The following is a 21218-nucleotide window of genomic DNA, read 5'->3' as shown; positions in this document are numbered from 1 at the left end:
ATTCTAAAAACAAGTTCAACTGATAAAAACCCAGCAGTGCAGACTTCTCAAAAATTTGGATATTTAGAAAATAAATTCGTAAGGATTTCTGCACAAATGGATTTTTTTTAACTGATCATGACCTTTGACATGGTTAAAGATCAGTAATAATAGGCATGATAAGCAATACAAGTTTCATCATCTTTTATTTTACATACATTATTATTTCAAAGAACAAATCGTATATAATGCTACATTATACGCTGGGTTGTAGATGCTTCAATGCACATGTGCATAAGTAGTTAATATACAAGTTTAAGCATCATCTTAAAATAAAATAAATTTAGACCTATTATTTTCGGTCGAGATATCTAAATAGAATAGCAGTACAACATTCCACTATGGATGGACTGTCACTTGGCAAAAAGTGGCAGAGCTGGTATAAATCAAAAATAAATATAAATTGTAAATAACATGACTGTTATTACAGAAGTTTGTTCAAATTTAGAAAGTTATCTAGCATTATACAACACCTAATTATATTCCGGCCATTTGATTGATCAATTGCTTGTCTATTGCATGCAAAATCCGCTCTATTGCACGCTACGAAATAGAACCATGTGTTATACTTTTTTGATAGCATTTTTTCAATGGTAAGAGAGCAGAGAAACCTGTCTGTACAAAACAATCTGTTGCATGAGTGCAATTTACATCCAATTATATCCAAATTTGAAGGTGTTGTATAAAACAAATAATGAATGGTTTCCATTCGTGCAATAGTGCAAATATTTCATTCGTTGAAAGATGTAATTTGTTCCATTCAACTCGGCTGCGCCTTGTTGAATGGAACATTCCATCTTTCAACTCATGAAATATTTGCACTATTGCACTCATAACCATTCATTATGTGTATAACAATCAGGCAGTGACATCATAATGCGAGATGAACAAATGAACCAGGACGCCAAACTTGTTTTTGAAAAAAATATTTGAATTTAAAGAGGGTTACATAGCAAATGGTTGCATATTTACCAGTTTGACTGTACAGCATAAACTAGCTTAAACTTTCGTTTCTACCAGAGTTTGTCCTAGGGACAAATGGAAGGTAACTAGTGTAGTTTAGCTAAAGATGATGATCTATTATATTCAACTCAACCCACTTCTGTAATCGACAGTTTTCAGACAGTTCTGATTAATTGGGACGCATGGTAACCTGATCCTTACATCAGGTTTTAGGATTAAAGGGTGTGAAGACTTGCGCACAAAGAAACGTCTCATGCCGGTAATCTGACATAGTTTCGAATGATGTGTAACAGAAGTGTTAGACACCACCATCGATCCCAGAAAATACACACACAGCTTGCTACCGTCGGTAATTAGACACTAGTCTACAGTCAGTACATACAGCTACGGTCAATACCCACAACACAGTGCACATAGCAGCGATGGACATTTCAGGTCTAGATAAAAGATAACAAGGTATCACGTTTCATTATTGTAGGCATTTTGTAGCGACAAGAAAAAAACGTCACTTGCAAGCAACTGAAAGTTAACTTTTTCAAAGAGTGGGTCGCAGTTTGGGGCGAGTCTTCAATGCCTTTAACCTAATATTCTGTGACTGAAGGCACATCCAGTGATGATCTATAATTCAAATTTCAGACTAGCTCCATAAATCTGCTCCACCGTGTTCTGTACCCTTCCTGTGATGACTCTGCAGGCTTCCGTCCACTCTTTGCTCTGACTCCTCGTGACAATTCTGTGTGCAAACAAACAGAATGAACACCATCTTTAATAGTCAATCTCTTTTCTTTTCAAATATTTATGAAACAATATCAAGTTTTCACACGTCTGGAAATAAACCAGGACCCACCAAGGATTCTTCACAAATTGCTTTCGGATAGCACCCGATAATTTACCGACTGTCGAAGTAGAAGCAAATTTAAACTTTCAGCTTTAAAATGATCATGTCTCAAATCAAGCATCTGTGAAAGTGTAAACATGAACATCTAACAGTGTAATCTCGTCACACTACAATCATTCACAGTAGGAGCATTCCACAAAATAGAATTGAAGGACAATTTCCTTATCCTAGTACCGGTGGCATCGCCAGACATTTCGAAATAGAGGATGTGGGGGTGGGGCACAGCAAATTGAGAGCAGCATGGGGGGAGGGCGGTGCCTGGGGTGTATGACAGAATGTGGGTAGTGCAAACTGGTGCCTGAAGCCTAGCTGTGAGGGCAAAGACATCGGGACATGGGGTGCCAGAGGTCTTCTTTTGTATTTCCAGAACTTCCATTAGCTTTGAAATCAGCAGAATTTTAAAGGTAGTAGACGTTAATAAATTATAGTCAGTTGAAGTCAAAAGATGTGTAACTTCTTACCTAAGTTTAATTTTGTTGGACATGGCAAATTTCATTTTGGGCAAGAGGGAACCCAACATCTGGAGGTGAAATGACACCCCCACTCCCCCCCCCCCCCCGATACCACTGGCTAGTACTACTCCACACCGTACCGTCATGGCACACTTCAAAGCATTTGTGGCAGGCGCGTAGCCAGGAATTTGCCAAGGGAGGGGCGAAACTGTAGATTCGGCATTGCAAACTATCTAAGCGTAGCGCCACCATGGTTGGCGCAGAGCGTACAAGAAAATTTTGGCTGAAAATGCCTCCCAGATTGCTGGAAAAGGCACTTCCCAGGCCTTGTAAGTTGCATCTTAGCATTTTCTCTTTTCAAAATACTAGCGATATCATAAAAACATTAAAAATTTTTTTTAAAAATATGCTCAATGGGGGGCCGCTGCCCCCTTCGCCCCCCCCCCCTTGGCTACGCGTCTGATTTGTGGTGACAAGATGAACAGTTCCAAACCTTGATCGAATAGAAACAGGTTATCCATACTATCACTATACTACGAGTGCTTTGAAGCATGACATGAAAAACTGGTACCTATCAGAATTGCCCAAAGTGTGTGAGGTATTATAACTACATGATACTGATGCAAAAAAACAGGTTATTAAATACACCAAGAGGGGTACATACATACCTCTTAAGACCTCTGAGGACGTGGTGAACCATCTCCAGGTTTTTCTCCAGGATAAGTTCCCTCAAGTATTGCACCACCATCCCAATATCGTCCTCAAGTGGGTCTACATTGGGATGAAAACAGAAATTTGTAACATTAACACAGTTGCTACCATTGGATACCATATTTAAGAAACCAGAAGAGCCAAGAGGCTTATTGATTCCATTCTGCATTCATATTGGGAAAATTGAGTGGAAAAGTGTACACAAGGTTCTTGTACTTACTAAGGTGCATCTAACTTCAAGTATGATGTTCATTCAAGCTTTACCCTTGGGAGCTATTACAAGGTTTTCAAATTTTGACCAATGGTGACCTCCAATGACCTTTGAACACCATGAAAATCAACAGGGTTCTTTTCACTCTCTAAGTTGACTACACATATCAAGTATGAAATTCATCCAAATTTGCTACAGAAGTTATCAAGTTTGCAAGGTTATCAGACTTTAACCTCTGGTGACCTCAAATGATCTTGAACCTCTTTGAAAACCAGTAGGTTCCTTGTACTCACGAAGTCTGATCAAAATTACAAGTATGATGTACATCCAAGCATTGCTTTAAAATGCATCAAGTTTTAGACTGTCAATTCTGGTGACCTCAAATGACCTTTATGAACGACTATAGGGTTCTAGCACTTGTTTAGATGGATCCACATGCAGTTCATTAAAACTTTCCTTTTGAAGTGAAAGAGTTTACAAAGTTTTCTATTTAGCTCTGCTTTAGTCTGAAATGTCATTGGCCCTATTTTCCATTCTTCTCATTGCTTAAAAATACCAAATTATGAAATATCCAGATAGATATTAAACAAGATATTGAAGTTGACCAATACTATACTTATCAGCAGGCACCTTGCACTTATGGATGTGGACCTACCTATCTAGTATAAAGTTTATCCAAGCTATAGATACTAAGTATAAAGCAGGGTTGCTAGTTTCATGTCCTAAATGCAATTGTATTTGAAAAGTTTGGTATTTATCATATTTCATTGGTCAGAGGCATATAAAAGGTCCCTCCAGCAACCAGCAATTTGGATGGGTTTTTCTTGTTTTCTTGGGGGAAAGGGCATTTTTTTACTGGCCTTACAATTTAAGATAAATAGTACAGTTAAAGCTATTGCATAACTCCCCCAAAGAACATAAGTTTTCAACCATTTCATCGTGGTCAGTCTGTGCCTTGGTAATAACATTGGAATGTTTTACTACGTTGCACTCTTTAAAGGATTGGTTCAGTTTTCATACATATTTATGTTATATGAAAGAGGACAATAAAAGAAACACAGTGGTGAAAAAAATGTACAAATATCTTTTTCGGTTAAAGAGACATTCAAGTGTAAAGTTTTATCAGATTGTGTAGAAACTGCTGAAATCTGACTAGCTGTGATGTCACATCCTCACATTCCTGAAAAGTCTTTGTTTTTTTCTCTAAATATTTTGTGAGATTTCATGACTTTAAACCAAAAGATATGTCAGGAGATCTCATATTTGTCAAAGGAAGTATTTGAGATTAAACACCTGAAGAATTTTTGATTATATTAATTTCAAATGTGTTAAAAAATGTAAATAATTTTTAAAGAAATATATTCACAAATATTAAGGAAGTGAGGATGTGACATCACACCCTCACAGTGGGTCTTTCTACACCAGTCGTTTTCAAAGAAATTTTGATATCTTTAAAGTGTCATATCTCCTTAACAGAGCATGCTATCATGGTAGTTTCTTCACTGTTCTTTTTGTCTTTTTGTGCTCTTTCATACAAAATAGACATGTCAAACACCTGAACCAATCCTTTAAGTTCAGCTAAGCGACCCCAATTGCAAAGACCCAGAGACAGGGTCAAATATCACAACAAATCAGCATTCTTATTTGGCTTTTTTTCACCTAATTTTGGCAACCAAAGTGTTCTTATGATTGCACAATTACAGACTTTGAATTCTGTTGACCAAAAATGACCTTTGACCTCCACAGAACACAATAGAACTTTTGTACTTAGGTGGATCTACATGAGAAGTGTGACGCTAAGTTTAGTCGTGTTCACAAGGTTTTCAGACTTTGACCTGTGTTGACCTTACATGATCTTTGTCCTTCACAGAAGAGGTGATACTTTTTGTACTCAAAAAGGTGGATCTACATACCACATATGAACAACAAAAAAAGTTTTTACCTTTTGATTTACCATGTTAACAAGGTTTAAAACATTGACATATCTTGACCTCAGATGACATTTGACCTCCACTATTTTCAATAGGGATCTAAAAATAACCATCATGTGGAAGAAACATACCAAATATGGACTTAACCAATGGGTACTTTTTGAGTTATTTTAATTTGACCTCAGTTGACCTTAACCTCCAACAATTTCAAATTTTGCTCCCATAGGGTATTGAGATACCAAATAGTGAACTTCAACCAAGCTGTACTTTTTTTTATTGTGTTTACAAGCATACACACACACCCACATGCATGCCTTGCATAGCTTCCTCTTGCCTCTGGCAAAAAATAAAAAAGTCGTCAGGGTGTGTATCTGTCCATGCCAACAGTAAATTATTCAGTCAACATTGAAGACCCGTTTAACTCGCACATCAGATTAGTGATACAAAGTCCGCCATGGAGAAGCATCTCTCTTCATTAAATATTTTGATCTCTGACGGTCTGACTTTTCATTCCGATGGTCTCCAAGATATTTAATAAAAAAATACATAGACCCTGTTATAAAAATATTACAGTAAAAATCTAAATGTTACAATAAATAGTAAAAACAGTACAGTAAAAATGGAACCAAAATAATTACTCTGAAAGGTGCCCGTCCATTCTCTGAGTAATGCTTTCACATCCTTCAGAGTCACTGCACCTCCAAGACTAACAGCTTTTTGTTCCCCTGAATCGAGTTTCACATTCTCATTCCTATCCTGGGCTTCCATGTCTCTGCTACTCTCTTGCACCCCCTTGGTGTTGTCAGACCTTACATCTTGCCTCTCCCTTACCCCTTCATCAATTTCGCTGTTTCCGTTTCCCGGTTTGAGCTGGAAGACATCCTCGTCGTCATCAACAGCTCTTTCCATCGATCCCGCTTTGGTAGGAGACTCTTGAATATGCAACGCCTCAAGAATATTTCGTTGCCACGGCAATTTCTGATTGGCTATTTTACTTGGACTTCCCTTTCTAGGTCTTCCTTTCCTCTTGGATATTTTCAATGGACTGAGCTGCTTTCTGGGTGATGGGCTTTTCTTTGCAGCGGGTTTCACCTTCAACTTCCTCTGGTAAGCTGTGTTCAATTCGTTTCTAACATCTTCTGGGAGAGCCTCCAAACAAGATGGGTCAATCTAGGATAAGTAAAGAGATACAATTCTATTCCAGAGTGAGTAAAAGAATAATTACTTTTAATTAGAATAATAAGCAGGATAAGTCATAAATAGCATGTAACTTTAAAACAATTTTTCTTTTCATGGTTTATCATTGTTCTTCACCCCCCCCCCCACTCTGCCGCCTCCTGCCCCACAGAAATTTACTGTATTTAAAAATTACTGCAAATTCTGCACGCTTCTTAAGCCAATTCTCGGTGATTGTTTGCATACAATTAGTTTTAATACTGAATGACAATCACAAATGTCTTGTTTCTTCTTTATGCCCAGTAGGTTAGTCCTAAATACAATCACACATACTATACATACAAGTGTCACCAAAGTGTTGTTATCTAGTCAACTTGTTAATGGTGGTTTTAAATACAAAATTTTTACACTGTGTTCTGTGAATCTAATTCAATATCAATACAACAGACTGCTGATACAATTTATTCCGACTTAAATAGAGATGATGGATTTATCAATGCACCAAGCCGAGCTTTAAAGAATTCTTGTTCACCTGAGAGAAAGAAGGCAGTTCTTCTACACGACCGAGATTCTCGACAATTTTTGGAGTTGGTTTTCGCTTTCGCTTAACAACCTGCTTCCCCTCATTCTCCAGAACCTCTTGTAGGATATCTGGTGGGAGATGCTGGAGCACGTCCTGGTCGAGGTCAGAGGTGATCCCCGTCGATGTACTGGCTTGGTCGATACGATGCAATCTTAGGAAAGAAAAATACAAAATATAATACTGCATCAAGCTGATAATTTAAAGCAGCCCTTTGCATTTTCTCTGCAATTTAGGAAGTGTACTAAACAATACTCAAACTAGGATTGCAAGTTGGCCAAACTGGGACATAATTCTGGATCTTGTTGAGACCCTATGAGAGCTTAATGAGCATACATGGATAATTTGATCTGATAATCAACATTTTGTCAACAAGACATATATTAATATTAGTATTAATCCCACCCTTCCATGACCCATTGTCCCCCCCCCCGTCTCTCCTCTTCTCATAGCTCTCTTCAACCCTTTTTACTCCACACCTTTCTGTCTTTGTCCTTCTCTAGTCTATTCCCTACCCCCTTCTCTTAATCCTCTCTTTGTTCCTCCACTGTTTATCTCCCACCTTTCCTCTCCCCTGTTGGTTTCTTTCTTTCTACTCTCCATCCCTTGTCTACTAATCCCCTTCCATCTATCTCTTTGTGTTCACCATGCATGCTCATTAACCTGTCTGTATTCTGTGCATGTTTTGGTCCCTTCTGTTACTGTATCTTATTTGTCATTCAGCCTCTGAAGAAGATCCTGCTAGGATCAAAACATCAGGCCAACTTACTTTTACACATAGCATTAATCTTAACAGAACTTGTGCACGAAAATTAATTTTTTTTCCAAGTATGACCTTTATTAACTAACAACCTTGACAAGTCAAACTATTAAGACCTACATTGTGAGGGCTTTTTATATCGAATGGTGTCAAACACTTTTTGGGCTAATTTGACTTCTTACTTTTTAATCCTCTTTAAGACCATACTATCTCAAACAATGTCCAAGTTTTCTGAAAAATCTTCCAGTGTTTTTGATATGACAATATCAGAAGAATGTAAGCAAGTTATCAAGAGAAAAGGTAACTTGGAAACTGTCCAAGGGAGAATCACGGAGGGCAGCGAAAAGAAATTTTCTTTATTCTTTGAAAGTTTCCAATCGCAATTGATGTAATGATGATGCAAGCAGCTGTTAGTACTCGAATAGCCATCAACGCCAACGCAAAAATGAATAAATATTGGATATTAAGGATAAACTCTTTTGAAAACCTACCTTACTTGTGGTTGTCTTTTGAAAATATCAGTATGTCTGTATTCCTTTAATATTTGACTGCGAAGATCGGGCGGTAGAGAGTCCAGGACAGACAAGTCCAGCTACAAAGAGAGACGTGATAAACGTACAGGTACAGGTGGAACAAAAAACACTATTATGGAGGCCAAGTCACAACTATTGTAATTTCTAAAAGTTGACCTTTGACCTACAAAGTAAGGATCACCGAAATATAGGGTATTGTTGGTCCAGGAATCGTGTATCTGTTATATCTAAGTAAATGATTTTCTCACGTGTGAGGGAGAAGGTTGGCCTTTGACCTACAAAGTAAGGATCACAGAAATATAGGGTATTGTTGGTCCAGGAATCATTTATCTGTTATCTAAGAAATGATTTTCTCACCTGTGACGGAGAGGGTAGGTGGTATTTTGACCGTGGGCCAGCTTTTGCTGCCACCTTCGCCTCAACCTCATTCTGGCTGGCTGGAGGTGACTCTAGGGTGGGTAAACGTGGCAGAGCAGTTTCTTTCGTCGGTGAAATTTTGTTATTAGCTTTGTTTTTCGACGGACTATCTTTGCTTTGCTTTGTCACAAAATTAAGAAGAGACGATGTCTTTGGTTTAAGTTTTGATTCGTTCATCGTCTGGGTTTCTACAGTGTCTGGATTAATTCTCTGAACAGCCTTTGGTACATCTGCTCTTTTGGGAAACATGTCGACTATGGACTTGCTTGTAACTGGTTGGTCACTTTTACTTTTCAAACGGCTTATCTGAATTCCAACCTGAGACAGAAAGAGAAAAAAAACACTTTTTAAGAGATGTGAGATTGTAAGTAGAACACTATAGGACCTTGCAGAACTGGAACAACCGGAATGTAATTGAACAGACTTCTATGTCTGACAGGCTCCGCAAAGACCATTTAAAGTTGGAGATTCTTTTAAATACCAATGCTGATTAATAATTATTTCTCTACCGCTGACAAAAGGTTAGTGTCTCTTTCCACTTTTTCACAAGTAATTTCAGGATATTGTAATCAGATTTGCAAATTCCAACACAGTGCTGCTGAACGAAAAATGATATTCTACAATAAAATAAGAGTGTGTGTGTGTGTTGGGATACAGTATCTATGATCCCAATTCCCAAAAGGTAAGAGTTAAAAACTAAAAATCCGTACAGGCTTATAGTACTGGTACAGGCAACTATGCCAGGATACAAAGACCGGTATGGCCCCACTACGTGTCTGTTCTCAGGCAAGCTTGAATAATTAACCCTCCTGGTGCATTAAGCTGATTGCCTTGCAAAATTGCTGAGCATGTCGTAAATCTTAAAGAGATAGGTAGACAAAGGTTTGCAGGAACAAGATCTTAAAATAGAATTTTCAGCTAAAATTGTGGAAAGGTTTCTGTGCATTATATGTAGTACAAAGTCTGCCACAGGAAAAATGCTTTTATATCTGAGAGTAAGATTGAAAGTTAAAGTTCTTTTGGACAATGTTGTCAACTATAGCATGCTCAAATTTGGTAGCAACACAGACTTTTATTGCTTATCATACCAGTCAGATGAAATCATTCCAGTATCACAGGATATTTGATTAAAATTTTCAAGATTTGGAGTTATCTTCTATTCCCTTACCCCTCTCACATCTCCAGGGGGTACCCTCATTTGTAGGAAGAGTCCTTTGCTTTCCCTCTGAACAATGGACAAATCATCCGTCTCCTGTCCCAGTGTGATGGACCGGGCTTTGTCATCACAAACTCCGTGCCCCATGAACTTAGACGTCTCCTTTGGGGCTCCAGCCTGCCTCACCTTCGATAAAAATGAAAGGCAAAGGTGTTTATCGATACAACTCAAACTGTGCAGCAGATTTCAAAAACATCCGTGCTGGAAAACAATAGATTACGATTGTTGCTGTACTCTTGCAGCGACAATTAGATAACTCTTAAATGTCAGTGTTGGCAGGAGAGAAGAATCTTGGAATGGTTACAGCTACTTTGAAACACCAAGAAGCTATAACTAATGATTATTCATGAGCACAGTTGCACAGTTAGGTTTGGTCAAATTGCCGACCAAAAATGCTAAAAGCTGCTTTAAAGAGATAAAAAATGATTGTCCACGAAATTCTCCATTCTTCAACTGTATTTCCCCACTCTCATCAACATAAGAGAAAATACTGAAAATTACTTACCTTTAACTTAACCGTTATGGTCCGACCAACCATATTCAAGTTTCGCAGTCTCTTGTGAACCTCACCAGCAAGTTCCAAAATGAACTGGATTGATTCATCTTCCTAAAAATCCCAAAAATATACAAATAAAGTATGAAGCAGAAGTTTCCCTCTACGATAAAGCAAACTACAACACCATACTGGCTTTTCATGACCAGATTTGCATTGCGCATCATCTTAACATAACCCTAAATATTACCGAGGTAACATAACATGTGGTGTGAACTTGAACCTGGCATTTGTGGTATCATTTCAGCACGTGGATGATCAACATTGTAGATAGTGCCGCAAATCAGTTTCTTTGAACAGAAAATAATTCAGTACTTAAACAAACACAGCAGTTGTGAGGGTTTCAAATATTGTTCTCTTAAGAAAGTACTGAAAAAAGTATGGTCCTGCTGTACAACTGTACATAATGTGAGCAGCAATTTGCCCCAATCGCACAGCATTTTGCTACTGTATGTGATACGGGACAATTAATTATAGCTGAAACATATACAGGCCTGATGAAAGGTGGATATGAGAGGTGAGGGGGGCGGGGGGTGGGTGGGGGATACAGCCCAGGCACCTAACTAACCTAAGGCAGCCTATGGGCATATGGTATAATGAATAATTTGTTTTTTCTCGTTTAAGGAAACATGAAAACTTCAGCAAGAGGGCAAGATGACATACTTGTCCCCGGGCCCAATCTGGCTCTCCCTGTCTTCGAAGATACCTAAGCAGCTGCTTATCATTGTCAAATGTCTAGCATATGTGCAGACCACTGGTTATGAAACATTTCTTCTTGGTGAACCGAGTTTCCTTCTGCATCATGTTGGCGACCTTCCAGTGGTGGATGCTATGGCCTGAGGAGAGCCAGTCTACAGGAGAAGGTATCCCTCTCCCCCCACCCACTTCCCCCAACCTTGAGAAATTCTTATTTGATTAAGGGTGCTTATAGTTGCAAAATGTTGTTACATTTTGCAAATTTTAAAATAATTTATATATTCAAAATTTCTCCTCTTTTTTTTGAGACAACTATCGTTTCTTCCAAATTTTGGGGACCGCTCCACAATTTATTTTGGACGACCCTAGAAAGGTTCAGCGACCCACACTTTGAATACTAAGAACAAAGACAATAGACAATCAACTCACTCCTTTGAAACGTATCCCATAATTCACTTCTGCTGAGACGGACTTCCTCTCCCTTTCCATTCTGATTGGACGATCGTCTTTGCCTCTACAGTAGGAGTAGAGTTGCTGCCCAGTTTTAGGTCCAAACTCCTTCTGCAGTGTTGTGAGAGACAACAACTGAAGATGTCCACAGTTAGACACCCCCATTTCCTGTAATTTTCTGTTCATGGACCACCCCACCCCTGCAACAAAAATGCAGAAATGAAGCCAATGTACGTATGAAACGAAAATGCGATCTGCCACTTCTGGGTTCTAGGGGATGATTTCACAACTTACTCTACGATCAGACAGAATCATAAAACAAAAATTGTTTTGAGATAACTGAATCAAACCCCATTTAACAATTCAATAACCAGAAATACCAGATCCACAGAAGGTTCAGCTCAACAACACTGCAAAAGCAGCAATTTTGCATAGGCCACAAGAATCTGGTTCCTGGTACAGATTGGAAACAGAAACTAATAGTAACTGAACATTGAACATTCCATAACAAATTCCTCAGGAGAGTGCTAGGGATAAGATGGCAAGAAGGGGTTAGCACAAAGGGACTGCTAAAGAGAGCACAAATGGGACCACTAAGCATCGAATTTAAGAAAAGAAGATGAAAATTCATTGGGCATATATATTGCGCCAAAACCCAAACAACGACAGCAACATCAGCATGACTTGGGCACCAGAGGGCAGGAGAAAGAGAGGGCAACCAAAAACAACAATATGGGCCCAGGACAGTGGACAAAGAGAGAGAGGGCTGGTTGGCGATCCTGGAATGAGGCCAGAAACGCAGCTGCCGACCGAGACGAATGGAAACACTCTGTGGAGGCCTTATTTGCCTCTAGGCAAAAAGAAGACAGATGAGATGAGATTGAACAGACACTCAAAATACTACACAATTTGACAGCATGCATTCACAGTTTTAGGACCAAGGTATTCTTTTATGACAAAGACTTCAACTCTACGATCATTTGGTACATACCTGGTAAATCTCTCACTGATTTGGTCTTCATAAATTCTTCCACATTTTCATCCTTCATATAGAACATGCCATTTGGTTTAGCAACCTTTGTGCTCATTCTTGCTAATAGGATATTAGAAGCTAGTTGTGAAAGACGAGAATATGCATTGTTAGCTCAGTTCGTAATTCCTCACTTTATCTTCAAAGCAAGTTGAAAGAGCTTTTCAAAGATGAGCAGATGCTTTAAGATGAGTCATTAAACATTAGCATCATCATCATCATTAACCATTTCAAAAATAATTAAGAATAAGTGCCTTCCCTTCATAGCTAAAGATAGACTAACTACAGCAAATAAAAACATAAATGCTATTTGAATAAAACCCGCTTTTCTTCCTGTGACATTTTTATTGATGGAACATCATATATGTTATTTATTGTAAACTTTTCTTTGCAAGGACATCCTAGCTGTATAACATGATAACAGCATATGCTTGTTGGAGCAGTCCAAATTGAAATTTGTTTTGCAAACTCTGTTTGGTGATATTCATGTAACAAAGACTTGAATAAAAATGAACAAGCAATGCTTTCAAGGTTCACAACTCACACCGGTGCTACACCATTTTATTTTCTAACTTAATAAATATTTTATATTTTTATATTTTCTAACTTAATTAATAAATATTCATATGAAAAAAATCTGTAGGGGTAAACGTGACGCCTAGGTCTTACAGAATTTCCTAAACTGCAACAATGCCATTAGTATGACACATGTAGTCACTTTTTGAAACTGGGGCATTGGGGAGGAAAGGAGTGATATTTAAACAATTAATGGGATAAGATTTATACAGACCCAAGCCTGTTGAAGCATGACACTCGGTCTTGGCGTAAACCTCTTCCCTCAAGATGTCTGCAAATTCCAACGGTTGAACGCCGGTGTCGTTCAGAACGTTTGAGATATCTACAAGCATTTCGTCACAACTGACCGCTTCAATGTCGTGAGTATAACTGGTGCAGATAAGAAAAGGAAAAGCAGAGAAATGAATCTACAATATGGCAAAGAATTTGGTTACACAAAATATGCAACCGATTTGTCAAAAACACCAAAGTTTATATCAAGGCCTTCAATGATGGATCCAGTAATGTGTATATGTAGAGATTTGGGGTTTTTAGATAATAATAATATTTATTTACTTTGGGATTTATTTTTATATCTATTACTCTCCTGAGGGCAGCATGCAGCAGCTAAGAACTGTGCATAATAATAATTTACAAGTTAATTTGACCAACATTATATAATTCAAGTATATCATAACCTACCAAGTCATATTATCTAGTCTGGTATAGCAAAGATCACAGAATAACGCATAATTTACCTGGTACAGCATATGTAGCAGCCTGCTAAACCAATCAACCAACTTGAGAAACACAACCTCACAGATATATACAGTATCTACAGGCCTTTTGCTTTTCTTACGGATTTACCCACACACAGCAAAATATTTATTTTTATTTCCATTCAGTCCATGCTTACTTGTGTCTAACGTGTGTGATATAGATTCCCTCAAAGTGCCTGGATTGTAGTTAGATTTACAGAAAATGTTGGAACATCATGCCATATATGTACCCTACGTGGAATGTTAGCTCAGTGGTTGACGCCGCTGCCTTTCAATCATAAGGTCCCCGGTTCAAGTCACTCCAAGATTAATGTATGTCATCCAGTTACAGAGTTGTTGACAATTGACAATTCATACTCATGGACGTTAAATATGAATCTAAGAGACTGACTTCGGTCAGCTTGCGGCTTTGATAAGCCAATCAGGCTTCTTCACAAGTTCCTGCTTGCAGGAGGATCAAAAATACATACATACATACATACACCACAACGGCAATCGAAACCCACACACCAGATTTAAACAGCATCCTTGACTATTTTGAGGAGTGTGATTTTCAACAGCGATTTACCTACAGCTTTCAATTTCTTGAGTGCCATTTTTAGCACCCCCGGGAATTTTTAAAATACCAAAGTCTGCATATAGCTGTGTTTATACAGGTACCCTAAGTCTACTATTTATACAATTTTGTGACTGGCACTGCAAAATTGTAAGAAATAATTAGTTATATTATTTAACATTACTTTGCGGAAGATTCTGATAGTATCGATATTGCATGAGTTGAGTAGTTTGTGAACAGCAGTTTCTACTGTAAATCACAGTCGTTTCTCTTGTAAAATTTGATACCCTAAAGTTGCCTGGTCTCACTATGGCTTCAATAAAGTTTGACTTCATTTTCCTCCAATTCAGCATCGCAATACAAAATGGTTGAATTGCTATCCAAGCCAGAAGGTGTATCACTCTTTTCTACACAGGAATAATAATATTTGTTTTATTATAAGAGACAAAATTCATAGCCTTCAAATCTGCTGCACAAAAATTTGAACAATTAAATATTCCCTGCAGGTCCCACTTTCCTGTTTTACTTTGTTGAATCAGCTAAAACCAAATAGCTCAAAAATCATTCATAGATCTCATGACCTACCTGGCCACCGTCTCGTACAGACAGCGAGAGACCCTCTGGTAACCCTCAAAGTCATATGGTATCGTCTGCAGTTCTGGACAAAGTTCTTTGGCCCTACCCATAAACATCCCATTCTTCACCCCGGCTTTACGGGCTTCGTAGCTGCAGGATGCTATCTCCGCCATAGAATTGAAAGCAGATTTATTCTCCTTGGAGGACCTGCTGGTATCTCCCGAAGCGGTTTGTTTTCCCTCAGCCGTCTCTGCAAGACACGTGGTTGTTTCTTTAGCACCTGTGCTTGCCTCTTTCTCCCCACTCATCTCGTCGTGCTTCGAAAATCCCTCCATGGTACCCCTTTTCTTTGTATAGTGCGCTCTTTCGTACTCCCTACTTTCTTGGTTTGTCTCCGGCATCGACTTACCCTTGGAGTGAGTGACTGCCACCGGTTTCCCACGTAACTCTGGATATTTCAATAGACTCACAGAGACGAAGAAACAGTCCATGTCAATGTGCATGATCACTCTGTCGTCGTCGTTCTTACGACCTTTGACATTCGACGACCAAGAGTTCACTCTTCCCTCGTCGTCACCGTGTTCATCCTGCTCCAGGTCTCTGTCTTCTCGTACCAGTTCCCTCAACCTCTTCCTTCCAGGGAAGGATCGGTCTCCGGTCTTTTGCAGTTCGTTCACGAACGCCTTGTACTCCGCACCCCAAGTCGAGATGTAGTGGAGCCTAGAATGGCTGTAAAATTCGGAAAGGAACGATGCATCGTTTGACTTTGGAAAGCCACCTGCGGCGCTCTGATTGGTTGAAGCTAACCCAGGTGACACTTCTGTCCCAAGTAACTTCTTGGCTTCTTTTTCACTTGGAGAGGGTTCCACTAAGATATCTGTTGATTCAGGGATTTTGACCTTAGAAGGAAACTCTGCATTATCTCTTTCATCGCACAGAGAAGTAGAACTTCTTTCAAAGTGACTCGAATCAGACTGGGAGGAAGAGCCCGGCTCCAATTCCAAAGTTATATCTTTCCTAATTTTATCACCAGAGGAGAAGTTTTCTGCTTTGGTAGAAACACTCCCACGATATTCTTTATCTACAGCACCTGTTTCGGAGGCACCTGACTCATCTGGCAAACTGGTAGATGCATATCGATGTATGGTCTGGTTGGAAGCCTTGGGGCGGTAAAGTAGGTATGAGGCATGCGGCAACAGCTTCCCAGCCTTTATGCTGTTAGAATAAAATAGTCAAGAACAAACTGTTTCAGAAGGAATCAGGGATTTAAGTCAGTTCTGAGAAAAAGTATGCCAAGAAGCAAGCACATGGATGACACCATCAAAATACAAAGTACAAATGTATTATCTTTATTCCAATCACCAAAACCTTTTAGAAGCGAACTGGAAAAGTTGCATTGTAAAAAAAATTTATCATTTATTTATGAACAAGACATTAAAAAATCGTTGTTACTTTGTTAATGCTTTTTAAGGCCACCAAAAAGGCAAATTGGGTTTATTTCCCAAGTTTCCTTGCAACAATAAAAAACCTGAAGAAGAAATAAAGACACCAGCAATGTTTTGTAATGTTTATTCTAAATGCCATTGATAAATTTCATCTTGAATTATAGAGCCATTTATATTTTCATGATTGAGAAGGTGTTTCACCCAGTACATTGGCTCATTGCTGGGTAAACTTGCCTAAAGTTACCTTTTTGAAAAAATATTCTTTATAGAATACAGGATAAAGAAATTACTGTGTCTTGAATAGATATCGAGTACTGTATCAATACTGCATTGGAGTGTGAAATCTTTTGACAAAAAGAATTTTAATTAAAAAACTCAAAACTGCTGTACAAAAGAATAAACACAAAAATTCCATGACATAATAATCATTCATAAACATGATTGTACTACTGTAGATGGATTCATAACATTGAAAAGGATAATGGTATCCACTATACTATAAGACTTACTGTGATTCTGTACTCTTACTTGTATTCTACTACGGTTGCCTGTACAAGACCTTGAAATTCAGGGAATCTACTGGCTACCTGCCAGTGGAATCCGCTGTTTGTAAGTCATCTCAGCTGATTAAGCACTCATAATTGTGCTTGAACCTTGACCTTGTGTGTACTCACGCCTGTCCCAAGGGGTACTCTACTTGTACTCTTTAATCATGTCACTAGAATTTCACCTACTGTTTAAGTCATCTCAGCTGGTCTTACCTATCAGTAATCCAATCAGGTGTTACCACCTTTTCATTCTTGAGTTCTTTGATCTTGGTGTAGGCTAAGTTGCTTGCAACGATGTGAGTAGTGTTAGTCTTGTTAGGATAGTAAATATAACGTCCTCCGTGAGTCATCATTAGCTGTTTAAGCTTCACGGCTGGTGGATCTGTTAAAACAGAAGAAATAAAACTAAGTTCTTAACTTTGTCACTTGCACTCTTATATTATTTTATGATCTCGGTACCACACAACATAATCATTGGAAGGAGGGTGGGGGTGTAGAGGACCAAGTTGGTTACAAAAAATACTTTAACGCAACTTTCAATACAAACACAATCACTTGTTTTTAATTTGTCAAAATTTCAGGTCAGATCAATTTTAAACAGAGCGTTGAAGCATGGATTCATAAGAACGTGAAAATATGATCAGAGCCATTCTTTCAAAAGAAACAAAACTTAGATTAACACTTTGTATATACTTTAACCAGACAAAGTGTTGCATAAATAACAGTTCTTGGACAGAACAACAAATTAGTATCTGAGCAACTGTAGTTGGAAGTATTTGTATTTCAGGAATGATGATTATTTAAAGGCAGCATCAAAAACATGGTGCAATACCACTACAGTAACTTTTAGGGTGTCCTATGTGTAGTCTGTAATCAGGGTTCTCAATTTAATTTTCTAGAAGAGGTGGAGAGAAAAATATGGGTTGGAGCAAAGGGTTATAGACAGGATAAAAATCTTGATTTACATAGCTTGAACAATGTGCAAGGAACAGGCTAGTAGGGTGCTAAAGTTGGTTTTAGCTGATTAACTTTTCATCATCAACTTTCTACAAACATGAACCTTCCAAGGCATCAGATTAACCCAGCAACTTCTTGCAATGACTAATATTATGAACTCAACACAGTCCTGAAGATGATTCAGGAAACTGCTTTTATATATATCACCATCATACTGTACATAGCAGCTTAAGTTTACATCACTATAACTTACTTGTGTAGCCATTGACATAGATTGATACACCCTTGAAAATAGTGGACGATGATCCTGCCTTCTCAATGTTCCTTGGGGCATCCTGGTGAAACTGATGCTCCAGTTTCATTGTTTTAGCTCTCATATAGCCACCCTTGAACAAATTAAAAAAAGTGTGCAGAAAATAGAAAATGACTTTTAAATTGCCAAGGGTTCCAATCATTAATTCTTGAGGGATCATTAGTTTATAGGACTGTGAGGAATAAAAGTAAAGAAGGGGACAAGAAAAGAGGGGTGAAGGGGGCGGGGGGGAGAGAAGTGAAAAGAATAAAGCTAACTATGAAAAAACTCAAGAAATTGAAACTCAACTGTTCAAGCATTATCATAAAAAGAAACAAATGTGACTAAGAACAGTGCTGTTACACGATAAAGCTTAATTTAATGAACCTATATAGTGGCACAATAATTGCTAGATATGCTAAAATGGTTACAAAGATAAAAAAAAATGAAAAAAAAACTTTTATGACTTTGTGGAAAAATCAATTTGAAAGTTTGTATGTAATTCAAATACATTTGAATATATCTAACTACACACAAGTTTCATTATGACATATTTAAACATTAGTGAATTATCATAATGCAATGTTTTTTCATTCCACACTTTTGAGTCCATCCAGTCAATGCTAACAATTCACTGCGATGGTCTTTAGACACTTATTAACAAGCACTGTCTTCCCCTCCTACACCCCCCCCCCCCCCACTCCAAAGACAAACAAAACTTACAGTAGGCCTGTACACTACTGTACAGTACAATAGCCTACAAAGCATAACAACAGGTGGATCATGCCAATAATAAAATACATAAGCCTACCAGTACAATCAGTTAACCTAGTTACAATGTCTAGGTTAGCCATCTGACTAGTGGATTAAGTTGTATTCTGAGCATGATTATGAAAGCAACTAGAAGGCAGAAACACACTTTCAGATCATTTCTTGGCATGGAAACTTTGAATTTCAATGAATACCAAAGCATTGTCAACCATACTGGAAAGTACTGTACAACCTTTCACACAAAGATCTTTGGCGTATGGAAATGTACTCCAATAAATTTGGCGTACGGCATACATTACTGTCCCAGGGAAAAGTACGACAGTTGGCGTGGCGTGGCGTATCGCGTAAGCGTGGAGGAATATTCAGCCGCAACACTGCAAGTGATCGACGCAACATGGTTCATACCATTAAGTTTAATAAATCTGGAGAAACTATCACACAGTAAATACGCGCGTACCATGCATGGAGGGTCATGTGATGTGTTCCAGGGTGGTACTAATATATTACTATCCCCATTGGGCATGATGATTTCACCCAACTAGTACATAAATGTGTATGCGTGCTAAGAGCAGCAGACGACACCTGTTACCTAGCAATAACCGTGCCTGTATTGTAGCCTAACGTGATAGCTGTATTCCCGTCGAGCAGCATTAGGCTCTGTTCCATGGAGAATTCCGTGGTTGCACTGAACTTAACATTTCCCCACAGCATGCACCATGTGAAAATAAATTGAAAAAAATCCATCCGTTTCTTCGGTCTTCTTTTCATCCCAGTGCCAAATTTTCATTACATGAAACCTCCAAATATACAATTACAGATGTAAGTTATAGGGTCCGGGAAGTGCCATTTCCTGCGATCTGGGAGGCATTATTGACCAATTTTTTTTTTTACGCTCCGCGCCAACCGATGGTGGCGCTCCGCTTAGATAGTTAGGTAGTTAGGACTAGCCTAACGTTATGTTCGCCAAGCCCACAAAAACTTACCATTCCTCCCCAGCCATCGTCAGGAAAGGCTCGTTTTCCGGACCTCCCTCTACTCATTCTGCTTCAGTGTGAACCTATTCAGAACGCCCTTTCTTATATCTAAACGTTCAGAGACACCTTATGATTCTAACGACCTAACCGCTAAATTTGTGGTAAATACGATTCGTGGGACAGACGGCAAGTTGAGACTGGAAATGTAGTGAAACACTGTAATTGAGGGTGCATGACAGTATTTAAACTTACGAAACATTAAATGTAATAATTGAGACACAATGTCATATGCGGATGCTAAATTCACGAACTAAGATAAGGCAATGATCAACATTTTGGTTAAAGTGGTTCAATCCGAGCCCTAGTTATTAATTTTGTTCCCAAATGTGTGTAACCTATCAAATGTCCCATTCCTTTTGTATAAGAAATCGCAAATGAGCACCTCGTAGGATTTTCCACCCAAACAAATTGTACCGGCCCCATCATGGTAAATATACGTGAATGAATTAGAACATGGTTCCACCTGCATATTTCCCTATACCCATGACTATAACTATAACTATAACTACTTTTTTGAGTTCAGTTTTGTGCAAGGTACGTTGGAATGGTGGGGTGGGGGCGGGGTAATGTGCAAACCCCACCCACCCTAAACCCTGGACCTGCGCCGGTCACCGTTTGTGCTATTATATATAATTAATCTAGGCCTATGGATGAATGATGAATGTGCATTTAAGTTGGAAGGAGTCGCCTTCAACCAGTGGCGGCGGAACCGGGGGGGGGGGGGGGGGCTTGGGGGGGCTCAGCCCCCCCCCCCCCAATGAAAAAGTTGAGGGGGCAAATGCATGATAAGCCCCCCCAATATTTACCAAGGCTCCGAAACGTGCATCTGCCCATTTTTCAATGCATACTTGTCGATCTGTCCGATGCACACTTATACTATATAGGTGTAGTAATTTTAGTAATTGCTGGGGGACCCTCGGCCCGTCCCCTGGCTATAGACCACATTGTCACCCCAACCGCGTCTTCACGACCCGTGAAAAGTGGAAGCAGTGAGTGTGAGTACCGGTAAGCGTAACACAACTTCGTCTTAGGCCAACGACTTGCCTCATTTCAGCCAGTTCTCCAGCATCCCCTTACTTAGTGGCGGAG

General features: G+C 38.8%; 1 protein-coding gene across 2 annotated transcripts; it reads right to left on the bottom strand.

The window, feature by feature from the left end:
• Positions 1-168: 168 nt before the first annotated feature.
• Positions 169-20305, bottom strand: LOC139976148 (DNA repair protein REV1-like). 2 transcript variants are annotated; one of them, XM_071984611.1, is made up of 15 exons: positions 20079-20305; positions 18286-18418; positions 17289-17457; positions 15092-16297; positions 13407-13561; positions 12578-12697; positions 11566-11786; positions 10393-10494; positions 9840-10013; positions 8612-8989; positions 8213-8313; positions 6914-7115; positions 5844-6375; positions 3021-3123; positions 169-1735 (listed from the first exon to the last, which is right to left on the bottom strand). In XM_071984611.1, exons 1-15 carry the CDS (start codon positions 20133-20135, stop codon positions 1621-1623), a joined length of 3768 nt encoding a protein of 1255 aa, XP_071840712.1. In that variant the 5' UTR covers positions 20136-20305; the 3' UTR covers positions 169-1620. The 2 variants fall into 2 exon arrangements, with proteins under 2 accessions (XP_071840712.1, XP_071840713.1); XM_071984612.1 differs by lacking the exon at positions 20079-20305 and adding an exon at positions 19328-19349.
• Between the last annotated feature and the right edge of the window lie 913 nt (positions 20306-21218).

The sequence above is a fragment of the Apostichopus japonicus genome, chromosome 11, assembly GCF_037975245.1.
Source record: "Apostichopus japonicus isolate 1M-3 chromosome 11, ASM3797524v1, whole genome shotgun sequence".
NCBI classification, from domain to species: domain Eukaryota; kingdom Metazoa; phylum Echinodermata; class Holothuroidea; order Aspidochirotida; family Stichopodidae; genus Apostichopus; species Apostichopus japonicus.
The sequence above is the reverse complement of the archived record's forward strand: the minus strand, read 5'-3'. Positions and strand labels throughout refer to the sequence as shown.

Excerpts from the sequence above, each read along its gene's own strand:
- LOC139976148 (XM_071984611.1), bottom strand. The coding sequence starts at position 20,135 with ATGAGTAGAGGGAGGTCCGGAAAACGAGCCTTTCCTGACGATGGCTGG. Across the intron at positions 16,298-17,288 it reads CCTGATTGGATTACTGATAG|CATAAAGGCTGGGAAGCTGT; the intron begins GTAAGACCAGCT and ends TTATTCTAACAG. Across the intron at positions 13,562-15,091 it reads CTGTACGAGACGGTGGCCAG|TTATACTCACGACATTGAAG; the intron begins GTAGGTCATGAG and ends TATCTGCACCAG.